General features: G+C 35.5%; 1 protein-coding gene across 4 annotated transcripts in view; it reads left to right on the top strand.

Annotated features, from left to right (window-relative positions):
- Positions 1–17,787, top strand: part of Unr (cold shock domain-containing Unr) — a 281,401-nt gene that overhangs the window by 241,215 nt on the left and 22,399 nt on the right. For all 4 annotated transcript variants that reach the window (XM_090411509.1, XM_090411484.1, XM_090411490.1 and 1 more), the window contains one exon: positions 11,360–11,550. In XM_090411509.1, the coding sequence (XP_090267635.1) occupies positions 11,360–11,550 (191 nt within the window). The remainder of the gene's footprint in view (positions 1–11,359; positions 11,551–17,787) is intronic.

Below are 17,787 nucleotides of genomic sequence, written 5' to 3'. Positions count from 1 at the left end.
GTCCCGCCATCAATATGTGTCCTTTAGACTTCAGACATGTGTGAAGGCAAAAGGGGGGAACATTACAAACATTGAGCATTGCTATCTATTGTTATACATGTGCTTTGTGTGTGCTGAAAGCTGTAAATGATTTCATCATCATCATCATCACGAACCATGGGCTCACTGCCCATTGGTGTCCGATGCCTCCTTCACTATCTTCTTCCACCTTTCTTTGTCCAGTGCACAGTTTCTGTACACCCATTCCACACCAGTCCTTTGTCATCTATCCATTCTCTGCATGGTCTACCTCTTCTGTTTACACCATCCACAATACCAAACATGAATGTCTTTATCTTCCAGTCCTCACTCATTCTGCAGATGTGTCCAAATAATTGCATCTTCCCTTTTATAATCTTCTGCATTAGATTCTCTTTTGGTTGTATCTTCCGATAGAGCTCTTCATTTGTTATATTCTGTACTCATCTTGTTCTTAGAATCTTCCTGTAGCAAGTTCTTTCAAATGCCAAAATTCTTTTTCTTGATTCCTTATCACCCAAGTTTCAGATCTATATAGTACACTGCTAAAGATGCATTTTTCCAGCACTCTTAGTTTTGTTTGCAGGTGATCACTTTTTCAGTTATTCCATGGCCTTCAGATTTGTTCTTCTCTTTGCAATCCTGATCTTTATTTCTTTTTTTACAGTCCAAATCATGTAATTTTACTTCCCAAATACATGAATTGTTCTACATTTTCTATATTAATTCCATCCGCTTGTATCTTTTGTTTCATGTTCTTTTCACCAAATATCATTGCCTTTTTTTCCCAAGTTCATAACAAGTCCAAATCTCTTCCCTTCCTCATTTAACAGTTTCACTATTTTTTGTGGTTCTTTTTCATCTTCTTCAATAATAACAATGTTGTCATCTGCAAATCTCAGATTGATAATTCTCATTCCATGTACAGATATTCCTTTTGCATCTTCCTTCAGTTTGTCCATTGCTCTTTCTAAATGCGTGATGAAAATGGTGGGTGATATTCTGCTCCCTGTCTAGTACCTCTGCTTGTTCTAAACCATTTCCCCAAATCATCACCTATTCTAACTGCTGCAACTACATTCTGATAAACATCTTTTGATATAGCCATTAGTTTTTATCAATTCCATAGGATTCTAGAACTGCTAATGTCAAATGCTTTCTGAAAATCAACAAAGCAAGTATGTATATGTTTTTGTTTTTTCTCCTAGCTTTCTCTGCTATTAGCCACATTGTCAAAATCTGTTGAATTGTAGTTCTATTCTTCCTAAATCCTGCTTGCTCGTCTGCAAGGTATGCTTCCAACTGTGTTCTCAATCTTTCTGTCAATATCATCATCATCACTTTATCAAGGTGACTTGTCAAGGCAATTGTTCTATAATTTTTACATTCTAGCTTATTTCCTTTCTTGTATAATGTTACTAATATTGATTTCACCCACTCCTCTGTCATTTTCCCTTTTTTCCATACCATATTACATTGTTGGTGTATTTCTGTAACCATGCTTTTGCCACCATATTTAATCATTCTTCCAGTGATGTTATCATTACCAGGATTCTTGTGTTTTAGCCATCCTTTTCTACTTCTCTTAAAATACCATATCATACTCATTACCTGGTGCTGATATCTGCTTCAATTCTTCAGTCAGTTTCCCAACTCTTTGTAGTGAGTTATATGAAGAATTTTTCAATTCTTCATATAACTCACTACTGTATCTTGTCCACCGCTGTACAATTTTTTCTTTACTCATCAAAACTTTGCCTTTTTCATCTTTAATTGTAGTCTGATCTTCAACATTCTTTTCTCCTGTACTAACTTCAGTGTTTCTTGTCTAATCCATTTCTTCTTGATCTTCTCTTCTTCTGGTATTATTTCTTCTATCGCCTTCATTACTCTTTTTCACTCTTAGATTAGAATTTTGCCATTGTAAATGATTTACTGATAGATTAAAGTTTGCTGTTCGAGTTATAATAGTATTTATGGACTATTATAATTAATTTAGACTAATTAAATAGAAATAGGCTTTAATGGGAAATATTTTTTTTTCACAAATTCCAGAATTAACTTAACTTTTAACTTTTTAAATTTAACTTAAATTTGCCTGCACACCTTCTGAGGATACATACCAGGAATTTGATGATGATGATTTGTTAGTTTTAATATTTAATTATATTATTTGTTATTAAATTACTTTTACTAGAACCTTAATATAATTAGACCATGATGCTCCACATTATTCACGTGCAGTTTTCACGTCATTGTTGAATATACGGTTTCTGTTCTTGTTGTTTAATTTAGAAGTCATACTGAAGATGCTCTTGATACAAGGGCAGAAATTTTATACTAATAAAAAGATATATGTAAGTAATCAATTTTGTTGTTTATTAATTATCATGTCTTATGTTCCTGTATGTCACGTTATTTCTGTATACTATTATTGAAGATTTTTATTCAGCTATATAAGTGTGAAGAAATTTTAAAAAGGAAAAGAATTGATCACGTGTAACAGAGCACGAAATATGCAGCTCTATTAGTGAATGTTGTTCATGTTGTCCAATGCTATCCTGGCTCTCTAACCAGTGGCCATGGATGTTTTGGAAATGCCTTTTGCTTGTAGATAAATTATATTGTCCAGTATGAGACCACTGCCCTGCTTATTCGAAGCTTGAAGTGAATTGGGGGGGGGGGGGGTTCCATGTTAAGTCTCTGGAGCATGATTTTCAGATTATGTAACCAACAACCTTAGTTCATCAACAGTGGTTAAACACTGTATGGATACCAAGAGAAGGAAAGGTTGCCAATAAACAAGATATTGTGATGAAATGGGGTTAGACATGAGATGGTGTACATATCTGAAGACAAACACCTGGAAAGTTAAGGGAGAGGCTGGTTGTATCTGTAAATGGAAGGATGCTAAAGAAGAGGTACTCCACCAGCAGTACTAGTATGTGTTATAGGCAGACAATCTCTTTCTTGGGTGGGATTCCCATTTAAAAAAAAAAAAAAAAATGCCATCCTGACGGTTAGGTTGTGATTGAGGAATACAAGGGGTATTAAGTTGCATGAAATAATGACAAAAGCAGATGAGGTTGGGAGTTTCCCATAACAGGAATAGTCTTCCATCCACTTGTTTAATTTTATTTAAATGACTTGCTTTCACTTTTGAAGTATCATGATTTGATGGTTAAATTAAAATAATCTTAGAAAGTCAAAGGAAAAGGCTTTTTAATAATTCGTGTAACTCAGATAACAGAATATTTGTAAAAAAAGTCACAAGGTCCAGAATCTTGTCTATTATTTGCATTTTTTTTTAATACGGGTATGCTGCAATCAAGAAGTGAGTGATAGGATTTTGCATGGTTTACTAAAATTCAATAAGGCTAATATCCTTCTAAGACCCATGGTAAATTGGCTGGATGCTCTGACTTATAAGTTGGAGCATTGTATTTGGACTCCCTTCCCTTTAACTTGATCTCTTAACCTGAAATTGTGTGGAGGTTCTAAAGATGTAATGTGTTGATTGGCAGGTCTTGACAAATTATGCAAAATCCTACTCTCCACAAAAAAACTTGACTCTCTGCAGGCTTTCTCATTTTTAATATGTTCCAAATAAGTCAGTTCAATAAAGTGATTAGTGGTGTTGTATTGTTGTTGGAGAGCATTTCCTTTGTGTGAGACCAATCCAAGAAATCAATAAATAAGAATAATAAGAACAGTAAAAACTACATTGATATTCGGAACAGTTTATATATATATATATATATATATATACAGGGTGTTCGGGATAAATTTGACAGTTTCGTAAGGAAAAAGAAAATCTTCTTTGTATCTATTAAATTTAATGAATTGACAAAAAACATTACAGGCAGAGTTAATTACAATACTATCAACAAGATTTACTCAAAATAACCACCATTAGCATCGATCACAGCTTCAATTCTGCTTCGGAACCTCGAACAAGCTGATGCTACAGTCTCCCTGGGAAGGGCCGCAAAAACTGTTTTAATTTTATCCATTAACTGGGCTTTTGTATTACTGGAAGTGCGATTGGTGTCTTTTTCAACTGCGCCCCATACAAAATAATCCATGGGGTTAAGGTCTGGGGAGTTTGGAGGCCAAACATTTGGACTGGTGAAGTCGTAGAAATTTTCAGACAACCATTTTTGACTTTTCCCAGAGGTGTGGCAAGGGGCCGAATCCTGCTGCCATACATACGGCCTACCATTGGCTACCCTTGTTATCCAGGGCTTGACTACAGTTAGCAACTCCACGAACAAAGCCCGAATTCCAATGCCAGGGTTCTTCAACACCTGTTCCTGCAGATTTGCGAGGAATTCTGCTGTACGAACGCAATCAGATCGTCTGCTAGGGATCTTTCTTCTTGCTACATCCTCGTAGTCACCATTGCAAGTCTCTAGTTCATGCCTGATTGTTTTTACTGTATTCAGGGAGCATTGGGCAGCAGTCGTAATATCCTTATTTTGATGGCGGGCACGAATCATCATGATACAAGTTATTCTCTTCCATGATTCAGGTGGGTTCCAGCTATCCATCCTTTCTGACATCTTGTATATGAATGAAGAAGGGTCCAAACTTTTAAATGAAGAGAAGTGTGTGTTAATACATGTAACTTACGGAAAAATATAATTAATTATAAATATGTCAAATTTATCCCGAACACCCTGTATATTGTAAAATGAGTTGAATGACTTAAACAGAGTTAGGTAAAAAAGGAGGGTTTAATAGTAAAACACGACTAGTTTCGGCTTACTGTTAAACCCCCCCCCCTTTTTTTTTTTTTTTTTTTTTTTTTTTTTACCAAACTCGGTTTAAATCATTCAACTCATTTTACAATATGTATTTCAACCGAGTCAATGAATCGTCACACACACACACACATTAACAGACTTGTGTTTCTAAAAATACGTAAGTGCAATTCCATTATTCCACGCTTCCTTAACTTTAAAGAATCCATAAAAACCGCTAAAGCTGAAAGGATTTACCGCAGAGCCAAACTAAAACTTTTATCGGAACTCGTTTTTGAAACCAAGCATTGTCTTGCCACTTATTTCTCAAAGAAGTCCTATTTTGAAACCCATTTATCTCATTCTCTAGACAGTTTATCTTGGAACCATTTAAAAGAAATTAGCACTCTTAAAGCTTCTAAAATTCAGAATTCTAATAAACTTTACCTAATCTGAAAATTTGATTTCTTAAATATATGCAAGACCACCAAGCTTCTCATTTTGATTCTACCTTTTTGAAAAAAGTTATCAATAATTCTTCCCACCAACTGTCTTCGGCAGAAGAACGCATTCTTGCTAAAGGTCTTAATTTGTCACTGCTCCTACTTCCATACCTAAAGAACAACTCTTAATGAAGATAGAAAAGGTGGCATCTTTATTACCAATCAAAGAAGCTAACCTCCTTCGTATAGAAGCCATTTTCACCATAAATCATGCTAGACCACCTCCAGACAACATCTCTTACTCTGAAAGAGCAGCTATTAAGTCTTTAAAAAATAATGACATTGTGATTCTGCCTGCTGACAAAGGGAATTCAACTGTTATCTTAGACAAGTCTGATTACCATAATAAAATTTCGGAACTTTTAAACAGTGATGCTTACTCTGAACTTAACAGTGATCCTACAATTGAATTACACAATAGGACTAATAATTTATTAAAAACCACCTTGGAGTTACCAAAAAACATCCGTCTTTCACTTAGATCACTTCATTCTTCGATTATATGGTCTACCCAAGATACATAAAGGCAAACGTCCCGCTCAGACCAGTAGTTGAAGGGAGATACTCTCACCTACCTACAACCTTTCTAAGTACCTCGCAACTTTTTTAAGAAATCTTTCTGGAATTCCTCTTCTCATATTAAAAACTGCTGACTTTGTATCAAAAATCAAGGGATCAAACTTAAAAAAACAGATTTAATGGCTAGTTTTGATATTGTCTCTCTCTCTCTCTTCACAAATGTTCCTGCTCAAGAAGTCCTCAATCCTCTTAAGAACAAATTATCCAAAAAACTCTTTGCTTTACTCTTCCATTGCATAAAGTCAGGATACTTCAAATATGACAATAAGATCTACTTGCAAAACTCAGGTCTAGCCATGGGCAGCCCACTCTCTCCGATTCTCAGAGATATATTTCTTAACAATTTTGAAGAAAAAGCTATTAACTCCTTCCCCCCTTAAACCAAAATTTTGGTATCATTATATAGACGATATGTTCCTCATCTGGGAAAGCGGTGTCAATGACCTCAATTTATTTTTGGACCACCTAAACAAGTTTCATGAAAAAATCTCTTTTACCTTCGAACTGGAATCCAATGAGTGCCTCCCCTTTCTAGATCTTAAACTTACCAGATGTTCTGAAAGTATTAAAATCTCAGTTTTTAGAAAACCTACTCATACAGACAGATACCTTCATGCTTCTTCCCATCACTACCCTCTGCAAAAATTTGGTATTATTTCTACCTTAGCACACTGGGCCAAATCTTTACTAACAGAAATTGAAAATGAACTCCTTTTACTTAAAAAGACTTTTATCAATAATGGTTTCTCTCCTAATAAGATTGAAAAATTTCTTTCTCTCCATCACTCAACTGCTTCTGAAGATCCCTCTTTCCCCAGAGCCTTTATTTTTTTGCCTTACATCAGCTCTCGTTCACCAAAACTACCAAAAATTCTCAAGAAATTTAACTTCAGAACTTGCTTCACTATGCTCCCAAAACTTCGCTCCATACTTAATAAACCTAAAGAGAAACATCTTCCAACTCACTTTCCAGGGGTCTACAAGATCTTATGTGATTGTGGAAAGCCATACTATGGCCAAACTGCTAAATCCATCCTTCTTCGTCTGGAAGAACACCGTAGAGATATTTCTTACAACAGGACTAGAGCCAATGCTCTCTCTAGCCACGTTCTTTTCTCCTTTAACTCAGATGAAGATCGCCAACACATTGTGGACTGGACACAAACTTCTAATATCCATGTGTGCTATGATGAACTTGAAAGAAAGATTGTCGAGTCCAGAGAAATTGCCTCAGATTCTTCCTATATCAATAACTCCCTAAGTTTCAATCTTTCTGATGCACACCTTGCCTTTGTTCAATACTGGCATACTCATGACAGCACATAGTCAACTTTTATTTGGAACTCAAGCTCATATTACTGTTTTCAAAATGTACTACTGTTTTTTTGGACTAGTACTGTTAATGCAATTTTTAAGTCTGTTATTTTTTTTGTATATTTCTTTGATTGTGATACCTGAAGAAGTTGATCCATTCACCGAAACTAGTAAACTAGTAGTATAATTTTAAATAAACCATGTCATCTCTTTATCTCTTGGTATCAGTCATTTAAAATAATTTATATTTTCTACTGAGTAAAAATGAATGTTCAGAATACACACACACACGCACGCAGAATATTCTATTTTGTCCAGCCTGCAGCTACTCACCAGATGACAGTCTACTTGCCACGGTATGCTGCAACCTGTTGGTGGTAGCATACCCATGCTCCAACCAACAGGTTGCAGGTTCAAATCTTGCTGTGGGCATGGATGATTTGTGATAGTCTTACCTTGCACTGCTATAATGTTTGATTGTGGCACAGTATGACTTCTGCTGCCTTGTGCCATTAAAACCATAAATGTTGAGCCCTGTTGATTTGTTTTTTAAAAATAATAAATTTCTCATAATTACATACAAACATAACAGCTCCTTATCTAAATTTGTGATAAAAAAATTATTGTAAATTTATATTGAAATATCAAGCTTTTCAAGCACGTTAAAGAAATCCTATGCATTTTTGAAAATTATGGAGACAACTACCGTGTTTGAATAAAAACTTGAGTTTAATATAACTAAAATCTACATTCGATGTTTCGACCTTTATGTCAAGGTCATCTTCTGGAGCATACAACTATACACAGGAAACAAGCTACACTACAATCAAACTGGTTTGTTAAAGACACTGACCAACTGCTACAACAATTGTTGGCCTGACCTCTGGTGGTGGTGGTGGGGGGGGGATTATACATCAACGCTAGAGTCCTATTATTAGTGTTATCTATCGGTTGTAGAAATACGTTCGGCACAACAAGTATCTATCTATATACATATGTTAACATCATATACACATTCCAGCCAGTTGGTATGGAATGGTTTCTAATACTAGCTGAGGATTGGCTAGAGTCCTGACTTATGCTGGATCTTATATATTAGGTAAGCTGAATGTGTTCCATCCAGATCCTTGGAATTTTCATGCCATCTTTGTTGTTGATATTTGGGTGGTTTATCAGGATTTCGCAGGCTTCCTTAAATTTCCTTTCGTACCAGGTTTTTGTGCAGTGTAAAGAGCAGGTGCTTTTCCAGTTGATTTGGTGTAAGGTGTTGAGTGCGTGGTCTGAGAAGCCTGCTTCACCATAATGGTTATATTTAATGCGTCTGTTCTTTCTTGCGTATAGGGATTGTCCTTCCTGTTTCACCAATGTATGGTAAGTTACAGGTGCAGCGGATGCAATAGACTCCAGGATGTGCTAATGGGAGGAGAGGATCCTTAGAGGAGTTGAATATGGTTTTAAGTTTAGTGGGTGGTTTAAAGGTGGCATTGAGGTTATAATGTTGTAGGATTCTGTTGATTTTTTCTGATAATCCTTTAATGTATGGGATGGCTATGGTTTTACTGTAATCTAGATTCGTTTTTGTTGTAGTTTTATGGAGTATTTTATTAACAGTATTTTTGTTATAGCCATTATTTATGAATATGTCGCTGATGATTTTTAGTTCTTGTTTCAGGCTTGCTGGTTAGAGCAAATTGTTGTAGCTCTGTTTTTAAGGGTGTTAATGACTCCATATTTTTGTGATGGGTGGTGGTATGAGTTAGCGTGTATGTATTGGCCAGTGTGTGTCGGTTTTCGGTAGACCGTGAAGGATAGACTGCCTGAAGGAAGATGTGTGACTAGTGTGTCTAGGAATGGGAGCAAATTTTGGTTTTCGATTTCGATGGTAAATTGTATGCATTCGTGTTGTTTGTTCAGGTGGCTAAGAAATGTGTTTAGTGTTTGTCGCCCTTGCAGCCAGATCGTGAACACGTCGTCAATGTATCTAAGCCAGGCTGTTGGTCTTAGCGTGGCGGAATCAAGAGCCCTTTGCTCAAAGGTTTCCATGTAGAAGTTAGTGATTGGGGGGGGGGGGGGATAGTGGTGAGCCCGTGGCTGTACCTTCTTTTTGTAGGTAGAATTTGTTTTGCCACACGAAGTAACCGGACATGTAGTACATGGGCAAAGAGGGCCATAATGTCGGGCAGAAATTTGTTCTGTAGTAGGAGAATTGTGTCATTGATGGGGACATTAGTGAAAACGGCAGAAATGTCGAAACTGACTAATAAGTCGTCTTTGTCGAATGTTATGTTTTTAATTTTGTTTATAAAGTGTTGTGTGTTTTTTTTATGTAGGAGGGGGAATGACCTACCAACTCCTTGAGTGTTGCCACTAATTTCTTGGCTAAGTGGTAATTGGGACTGTCTATTCCTTCCACGATTGGTCGAGGGGGCACATTTTGTTTGTGTATTTTCGGAACCCCATATATTCTGGGGTGGGGGGGGGGGAATAGTGGGGTTTGAGTTTTTTAACCGTGTCTGGTAGCCAAGAAGTGACGGACTTGAGTAGTTTCTCTGTTTTATCCTTTGTGTTGGGTTATAATTTACCATTTTATATGTGTTGTTATTGGCTACTAGTTGATTCATTTGAAGTACGATGCTGACCTGTCAAGGACAACAGTGGCATTGCCGTTATCTACTTTCGTTATTATTATGTTTTGTTTGGCTTTTAATGATTTAATTGCTGCTAATTCTGTTTTTGTGAGGTTGTTTTGTATAGTTTTCTTAGTGTTCAGGACATTACTAGTTTCTAATCATATTTTATCTGCTATATTGTTAGGTAGGGACCTGATGCCTCTTTCAATGTGGTAGATAAAATCCAATTTGTTTACTTTTTTAGGTGCTATTGCGTAGTTCAATCCTTTATTCAGTAGCGTAAGTTTGCCATTGTTCACTGGTTTCAAAATTATAATTTGATAGTTCGGATTGTAATTTCAAAACCAGATTTTGTGTTATAGCTAGGTTTTGGCAGGCTGTTTGAATCTGTTCTCTAAGCATTGCTTTTTCTGTGCAGTCATAAATACGGAGTGCCTTAGCGGACGTAAATTTCTTTTTTAGCCTGATGCAGATCGGAATAAGGTTATTGTCTCTGCATCCTCTTTAAAAAGGCCAGCCAATTGATCAAGAGAGAAATACAAATCTTTAGCTTACCATAGCGATTGTGGGTATCATTTCCATGGATGATCTGAATCCTTTCTTTTAGGCTTACAAGGTGATCTGAATGCATTTTTGAAAATTATGGAGACAACTACCATGTTTGAATAAAAACTTTAGTTTAATATAACTAAAATCTACATTTGACGTTTCGACCTTTATGTCAAGGTCATCTTCTGGAGCATACAACTATACACAGAAAACAAGCTACACTACAATCAAACTGGTTTGTTAAAGACACTGACCAACCGCTACAACAATTGTTGGCCTGACCTCTGGTGGAAAGAAATCTTATGATATCGTATTCTTCTTCCTTTGACACTTCTTCTCTATGTACCAATGTTGATGTTCCTAAAACCTTTGGACAATGTTCATATACTGTCTAAAAATGATCACAGCTTAATAGAACATAATTATCTTGCATTTATTAATATAATTATCCCAGTAGTTTCTTTATAGTGATAAATTTACGAACTGGTTTTCAGACTTCTGATAGGCAAAAATATCAATAGTCAACTTGCCAAACTTTTTCTTACACACTTGGAATCGCAATTTCTATCCCATCCCCATTGACATCTCCTACTATAGTAGATATGTTAATGTCCTATGTATTGGCAATGAAGATGCCAGAAAAAGAATTGTTGCATTTCAAACATGGTTGGTGCCCCTAACCTCCTCGTTGTTCAAGGGTCGGGTGTGTGTGTTGGAATGACATGGAATGTTTTTCAGAATCTTATTATATGATGAATTTCTCATATTCTTTTTCATCTTAAACAATCACTGCGCTCTTCATTAGCATATGCAACAATAAAGTGCTATTCCTTTGTAATGAAAAGAGCTTGAAGATTTTTTCAACATCACTATGTTCATAAATACTTCCTTAAGTTTACCTTCCCTTTCCACAGTAGCCACTCTCCACACTAATAACATTTTTTCCTTGCACTAAGTCCATTAAAATATTTTTTTCATAGTTATCTCAAATTCATGGTTATTTTATTTTATTTTTATTTTTTAGGCTACAGTAGAAACTATTAAGGGTAATTTTGGCTTCCTATCGCATGAAGTAGAAGAGGGTAAGAAATTGTTTTTTCATATGTCTGAAGTGAAAGGAGGGACTACTTTACAACCTGGTGATCGTGTGGAGTTCGTAGTGGTACACCAGCAGCGTACTGGAAAATATTCTGCTTATAGTGTAGTAAAGATTGGGTAAGTGTGAATAGTTTGTTAATAACTTGTTTCGTTATGATTAAATTGGTACTGGATGTAGCTCACTTTTTTCCAAACTCATTCTGTTGCCAGTATGTTTTCAATTTGGAATAGTACAGTTACAACTAAACACTGCATGGCATTGGTATCCATCTCCTCAAATTGTGCCATTGTAGCTGCAATCTTCTGGAATCTTAAGTGTTTACCTTCTTGATTATAAACTATTGACTGACTTCTTTTACTTCATTGCTTTTAACATGTTTATGCTTAGTCTTTCAGATAAACTCCCACCACCATCTTAACCTTCTGGTGGGGTGAGAGGAAACACCACAATTTTGTATTTGCATATTGGCAAGCATGCCACATTGTGGGTTCTCAGATTATAACCAGATTTGCTTTGGGGAAGGGCATGAATGTGTTTATTGGAAAATAGTAATTAAGGAGAGTGCTGTATTTGTTTGGTATATTTGAATTACTAAAAGGTGTAAATATGCAAATCAACATTAATGAACCATGTAAGAATGGCAAATATAATGGCAAGAGAGAACAGGTGTAAATAGAAATACTTTCATTACTGGCAAACAAATTATAATTTACGTTTATGATATTATATTTGTGTGTTCATTTAATGATTGAAATTCTAGACATGAATGTTTGCATTTGTGATGGGCATAATTTAAAAAAAAATTGAGCAGATCGAAAGTTTGATTGCAAAATAGAAATAACTAACCAATAATATACATTGAAAGTTCAGTAAATAACAATGTGGAGGGGCTAATCCAGTGAACTAATAAAGTTTCAGGTGATTCATCTTAGCATGGCAGGAATACAATGTGTATTGAATGGAACAGCAAACCATCTTATACAACTTGTTGTGCTTGTTATTAGTATTTATTTCTTCGTTTTGTTTGTTTTGCTTTGTTTTCTAAGAATGTTCTTTTATTCGCTGATCAGTAAACAACTTTTTATGGAGAATATGTAAAAATTGATCATTTTATTTTGATTTTTGTACAATGAGGCTTTCTGATCAACAGTTGCCTAGGTAATTGTTTAAATGAACAGTTGTGAGAAGGATGTATGTTTTCTATGCTTTGAAAAATATAGATTCAGATTTTATGTTGGTGTTCATATCTAAACTTCTCTAGAAACCAACCAGCACTTATGATTTATGTATGTCAGATTACAGTTGGTTCAGTTTCTACCATATTATATTATACATGTGCATGCTATGTAACTGGATATGACTAACATATCAAAATGTTGTATTTATAGTGTTTAAAAAAAAAAAAAAAAAAAAAAAAAAAAAGCAGTATAACATAAGGGATGCCAAACAACTTGAATTTTTAACTGAAATAAAATATTAAAAAGATAAGTGAAATTCATTAGAAATAGGAAATGTGAGGTAGTAGATAAACTATAAGGTTACTTGGTTCAGCATTTTCACACAAAATAGTGGGTGAAAATAATAAACCATATAGATCACATGACAGGCTGTGATGCCAAGCACAGTAAAAAAAAAAAAAAAAAAAAAGCCGTGTTATCGAATGTTCTGTATTTTCATGTAATTATGTACAGTGGTACCTTGGATTGCGAGTAGCTTGGTCTGCGAATGTTTTGCAAGAATCAAAAATTTTTAATAAATTTTAACTTGATAAACGAGCGTCTTGCAATACAAGTACTGTATTACCTATACTCTTTGTCTGCCAAGCGTCATGTGATCACAAGCCGCTCGGATTGTGGGTAATCGTCTCGCATGCGCGGTCTCAGTCGGCATACCTCATTCGTATAGTCAACATTCGTGCTGTGTGCGTAAAGCATTTTTTTTTATTTTGTGTCCAAATGTAGTGACCGTTCTTTATTAACTGTACTACGACAATGGCCCCAATGAAGAAAAGGGTTGAAAGAAGTGGCATCCATAATGTTGTGAGGCATGGAGAGGCTGCGAGTGTGGACGCAGAGGCAGCTGTGGCGTTCGTTGCAGAGTTTCAGAAGCTCATGGTTTCCGAATTTTACCTGCCGCAGCAAGTTTTTAATTGCGATGAGACAGATAGCAGTGATTCCGTTAGTGACAATGAAAGTAGTCCTACCTAATACAATTAATTGTATTTACTGTAATATGTAATTAATAAATTCAATTACTTTATGTATTTTGTATTAATATTTTTTATATGAATATTTTTGAGTTTTGGAACGAATCATCTGAGTTTCTATTATTTCTTATAGGGAAATTCGCTTTGATATACGAGTACTTTGGATTACGAGCACGTTTCCGGAACGAATTATGCTCGCAAACCAAGGTACCACTGTATTTGTTTTATGTTAAAAAGAATATTTAACTTCATACTCCCAATTGACTGTTGATGGTTATGGAGCTGCATAGGCTTGCAAGCTGCAGTTTGGCCATATGTGGTATAAATGAAATTTTTAATTTTTTCCAAAAGCACACATTCTCCCCCCCCCCCCATTATCTTTCAGGTTTAAAAATGAATTACTTCTTCAAAGTGTTTATTTTCAGTCTACAAACTGAGCATCTCTAATTTTTGAATTAGTTTTCAGTAATGATTTTATTCAAATTATATTTGAAAGATAAATGATACTAGACAAATTACATTCTTGAATTATAATAGAGACCTAACTGGCATCTTCTATGGATGAGGTGGAGTCTTTTTACAGTCTCCCAAATTTTTGGTAGATTGAGATAACTGTATTCATCAGGTCAGGAAAATGGTGTAGAGATTTTGCAGATTCCCGAAACGTTTAGTTCTAAGATTTATATTTACATCTGTATAAAAGAGATGTCTCTCTCTCTCTCTCTCTCTCACACACACAGGTATGATGTATTCATCCAATTAAATTGGCTGTTATGGTCTGACAAAAATATTTATCTGCAAGGACAAGGTATACTGTGGAAATCATGCTGATCTAAGTAATGTGAACCAAATAAATGTAGCTAATTTTTGGTGAAGCCTAGATAAGATTGAAAAGTCTTATCTTTTAAAATTCTCTCATTCTTTTTGAGATGCAAGAGTTGGCAGTGTGATTTCACTGGAGAAGTTGGTATATTCTAAAAACACATGGATGCTTCTAGCTCTATTTCCATAAAGTTTTTAATAACATGCTGCTGGAAGGAGTGATGGTGTAAAAGATAATGGTACCTATCAGTGTGGATAGGTTTCTTATAGGGGGAAAAAAAGTTCCATTGGACATGTATAACTAGTGTCAGCGAAAGGGAAATTTATTTTTAATTTTTTTTTTCTTTCCAGCAGTAAAACAGGTTCTGGACCACATGGTTTTGGATATGTTAGGAATGCTTCTAGTACACCTTTAATAGTCAGTACACTGAGATCTGTTTTATTATTGAAAAGAAAACTATACTGTATGTTCTTTTCACTTTAGCACATGCACCCTTTGTTTGGACAGCACCAGAGTTTGTCTGGTCATGGCAAGGAATTTTTATATGGAGTTTTTCAATTGCAAGTTAGCCACCTCAGACGAATATAGCAGGGTTGATTTCTTCCTGGAAACTTTGGATATTTATCCTACAAAACAGGTAAATCAGCCACAGAATACATTCAGTTAACAGACCAAAATACTGTACAGTAGGCAACAGTGTTGTGTAGGTTGGCCTCCAACTACAAGTCTCAGAATCCATGTAGGTAATGTAATGTTAATGCTTCATTGGTTCAAGATAAGTATGAGATTTTAAATATGAAGTGATGATCATTTAGTTTATCATCATCATCATCATCATCAAATTCTTGCCATGTACCCTCAAGGGGTGTACAGGATATGATAGTACTACATGAAAAAAAAAAATTACATCATTATTAATTTCCTATCTACAATTTTCCTCCAAATTAGCCTGTTACTTGTCATCACTCCAACATTATCAGATCTTATATTTCTATCGTCTAAGGCACTTTGTACCGTATCAATCCACCTATATCTTGGTCTTCCTCTGGGTCGTTTTGCTGCAAACCTGGCAGAGAACACTTGTTTTGCTAATCTTTCCTTGCCCATTCTGTTTAAGTGACCATACCACCTGAGATTAGCTCTGCTAACGCATTCCTGGATGCTGACAATGCCAAGTTCTTTCCTAATATCCTCGTTTTTAATATGATACTGCCATTGATGCCATCTGTTCGCGCCTATAATCTTTCTCAGGACTCTCATATCTGTGGTCTCTAGTCTTTGGTCAAGTGTTTTACTTCTGACCCAGCTCTCGGATCCATAAGTTAAAACTGGTTTGAACACTGTCTTGTATACAGCTAATTTCGTGTTCCGACTAATTTCTCTCTTATTCCATATGAATTTATTCAATTGACTTCCCACCATACCAGCTTTGCTGATTCTGTTGTCTATTTCTATATTTAATTTACCATCTTCACTAAAAATCGTGCCTAAATAGCTGAAATGTTTTACTTGTTCCACAGGTTCTCCATTCACAACACAGTTGACATTTTCAATGATTCTGCCTATTTTCATTGTCTTTGTCTTTTTATTGCTGACCTTCATACCATATCTATTACAACAGCAGTTCAATTTAGTCAGAGAATCTTGCAGACTTGCAGCGGATTTATTTAGAAGTATAACATCATCTGCATAAAGCAAAGAGCTGACATTAACATCTCCAATTTTGATATCATGTTTAATACCACTTTCCTTCATAATGTGATCGATATAGATAATGAATAACAGAGGGGATAATGTACATCCTTGTCTCACACCAGATTTAACATTAAACCATCTTCCTGTACTTCCTTCAATTCTAACTGCTGACTTACAATTCAAATAAAGACTAATGCTTGATATAATGCCCCATTGACACCATATAACTGCAGCGTATTGAATAGCTTCTCTCTTGGCACCTTGTCATATGCCTTTTCCAGATCGACAAAACTTAAATACAGATCTTTGTTATATTCCCATGCTTTCTCGACTATTTGTCGTAAAGTGAAGATCTGATCCTGACAGCCTCTATTTGGCCTGAATCCAGCTTGTTCTTCACCAAGCTTTTCTTCCACAATTCTTCTCAACCGTTTCTCAAGTATACTTGCATAGATCTTGCCAGGAACACTCAGTAGGGAAATACCTCTGTAATTCTCACATTCAGTTTTATTTCCCTTTTTATATATGGGTACTATGAGAGCTCTACTCCAATCATCGGGAATTCGTCCCTCTGTCCAGGCTTTCTGAACTATGCAGTGCAGCCACTGTAAGACTCTTATACCACCATACTTCAGCATTTCTGGTTGAATATCATCTACTCCTGCTGCCTTTCCACATTTCAAGCCTTTGATGGCTTTTTCTACTTCAAGTATGGATATGTAATCGTGACTGCATGCCTGGTCAATGTCTTTTACCACTGTGCTGACATCACTGCTTGTTTCATTTAGCAGTTTTTCAAAGTAATTACTCCATACTTCAAGGATATCTTTTTCTCCCGTTTTCATGTCACCTTTATCATCTCTAATTCCTTTTATAGCACTCTTTCCTCCATTCTTAAGCTTCTTCAACAACCTCCAGAATATTTTGCCACCTTCTTGATATTTATTTTCTATATTCTTGCCAAAGTCCTCCCATAACTTTTGTTTAGCTAGTTTTACACAGTGTTTAGCATTCTTGCATTTGTCTCTATATTCTCTAAGAGCACAAGCTGACTTATTTGACAGGAACTTTTGGTATGCTTTCTTCTTTTCCTTCACTGCCTCTTTAACTTCCTGTGTCCACCAGGGAGTTCTGATTTTTTTATCCTTACAGACAACTTCACCACATGCCTCTCTGGCTGAATCAATCAATGTTTTCTTCAGAGTTTGCCACTGAATCTCCAAGGTTCGATTCCTGTTCTCAAACTCTTTCATTTTTTCTTCAATAATCTTTGTGTATTTTAGTCTACAGCTGACATCTGAGAGCTGCTCAACTTTTATTCGCTTTAAAACTTTCTTATACGTTATTCTTTTCAATATGAAATTCAATTTTATCCTGCTCAAGACTAAATAGTGATCACTTCCAATTTCAAATCCTCTGTACACTCTGGTGTCCTGCACCAGGGAGAAAACATCACTATCAACAATAACATAGTCAATGAGACTTTTCTTATTCCTTGCCTCTTCTCTCCATGTGAATTTGTGCACATTTTTATGTTGGAACATGGTGTTAGTAATAACCAGTCCATGTCCTGAGCAGAAATCCAACAGATATTTGCCATTATTATTAGCTTTGCACTTTTCTCCAAAT

The sequence above is a fragment of the Typopeltis vanoorti genome, chromosome 2, assembly GCF_054136105.1.
Source record: "Typopeltis vanoorti isolate ZY-2024b chromosome 2, IOZ_Tvanoo_1.0, whole genome shotgun sequence".
NCBI lineage: Eukaryota > Metazoa > Arthropoda > Arachnida > Uropygi > Thelyphonidae > Typopeltis > Typopeltis vanoorti.
Note: the sequence above shows the minus strand (reverse complement) of the source record. Positions and strands in the feature narration are given on the sequence as shown.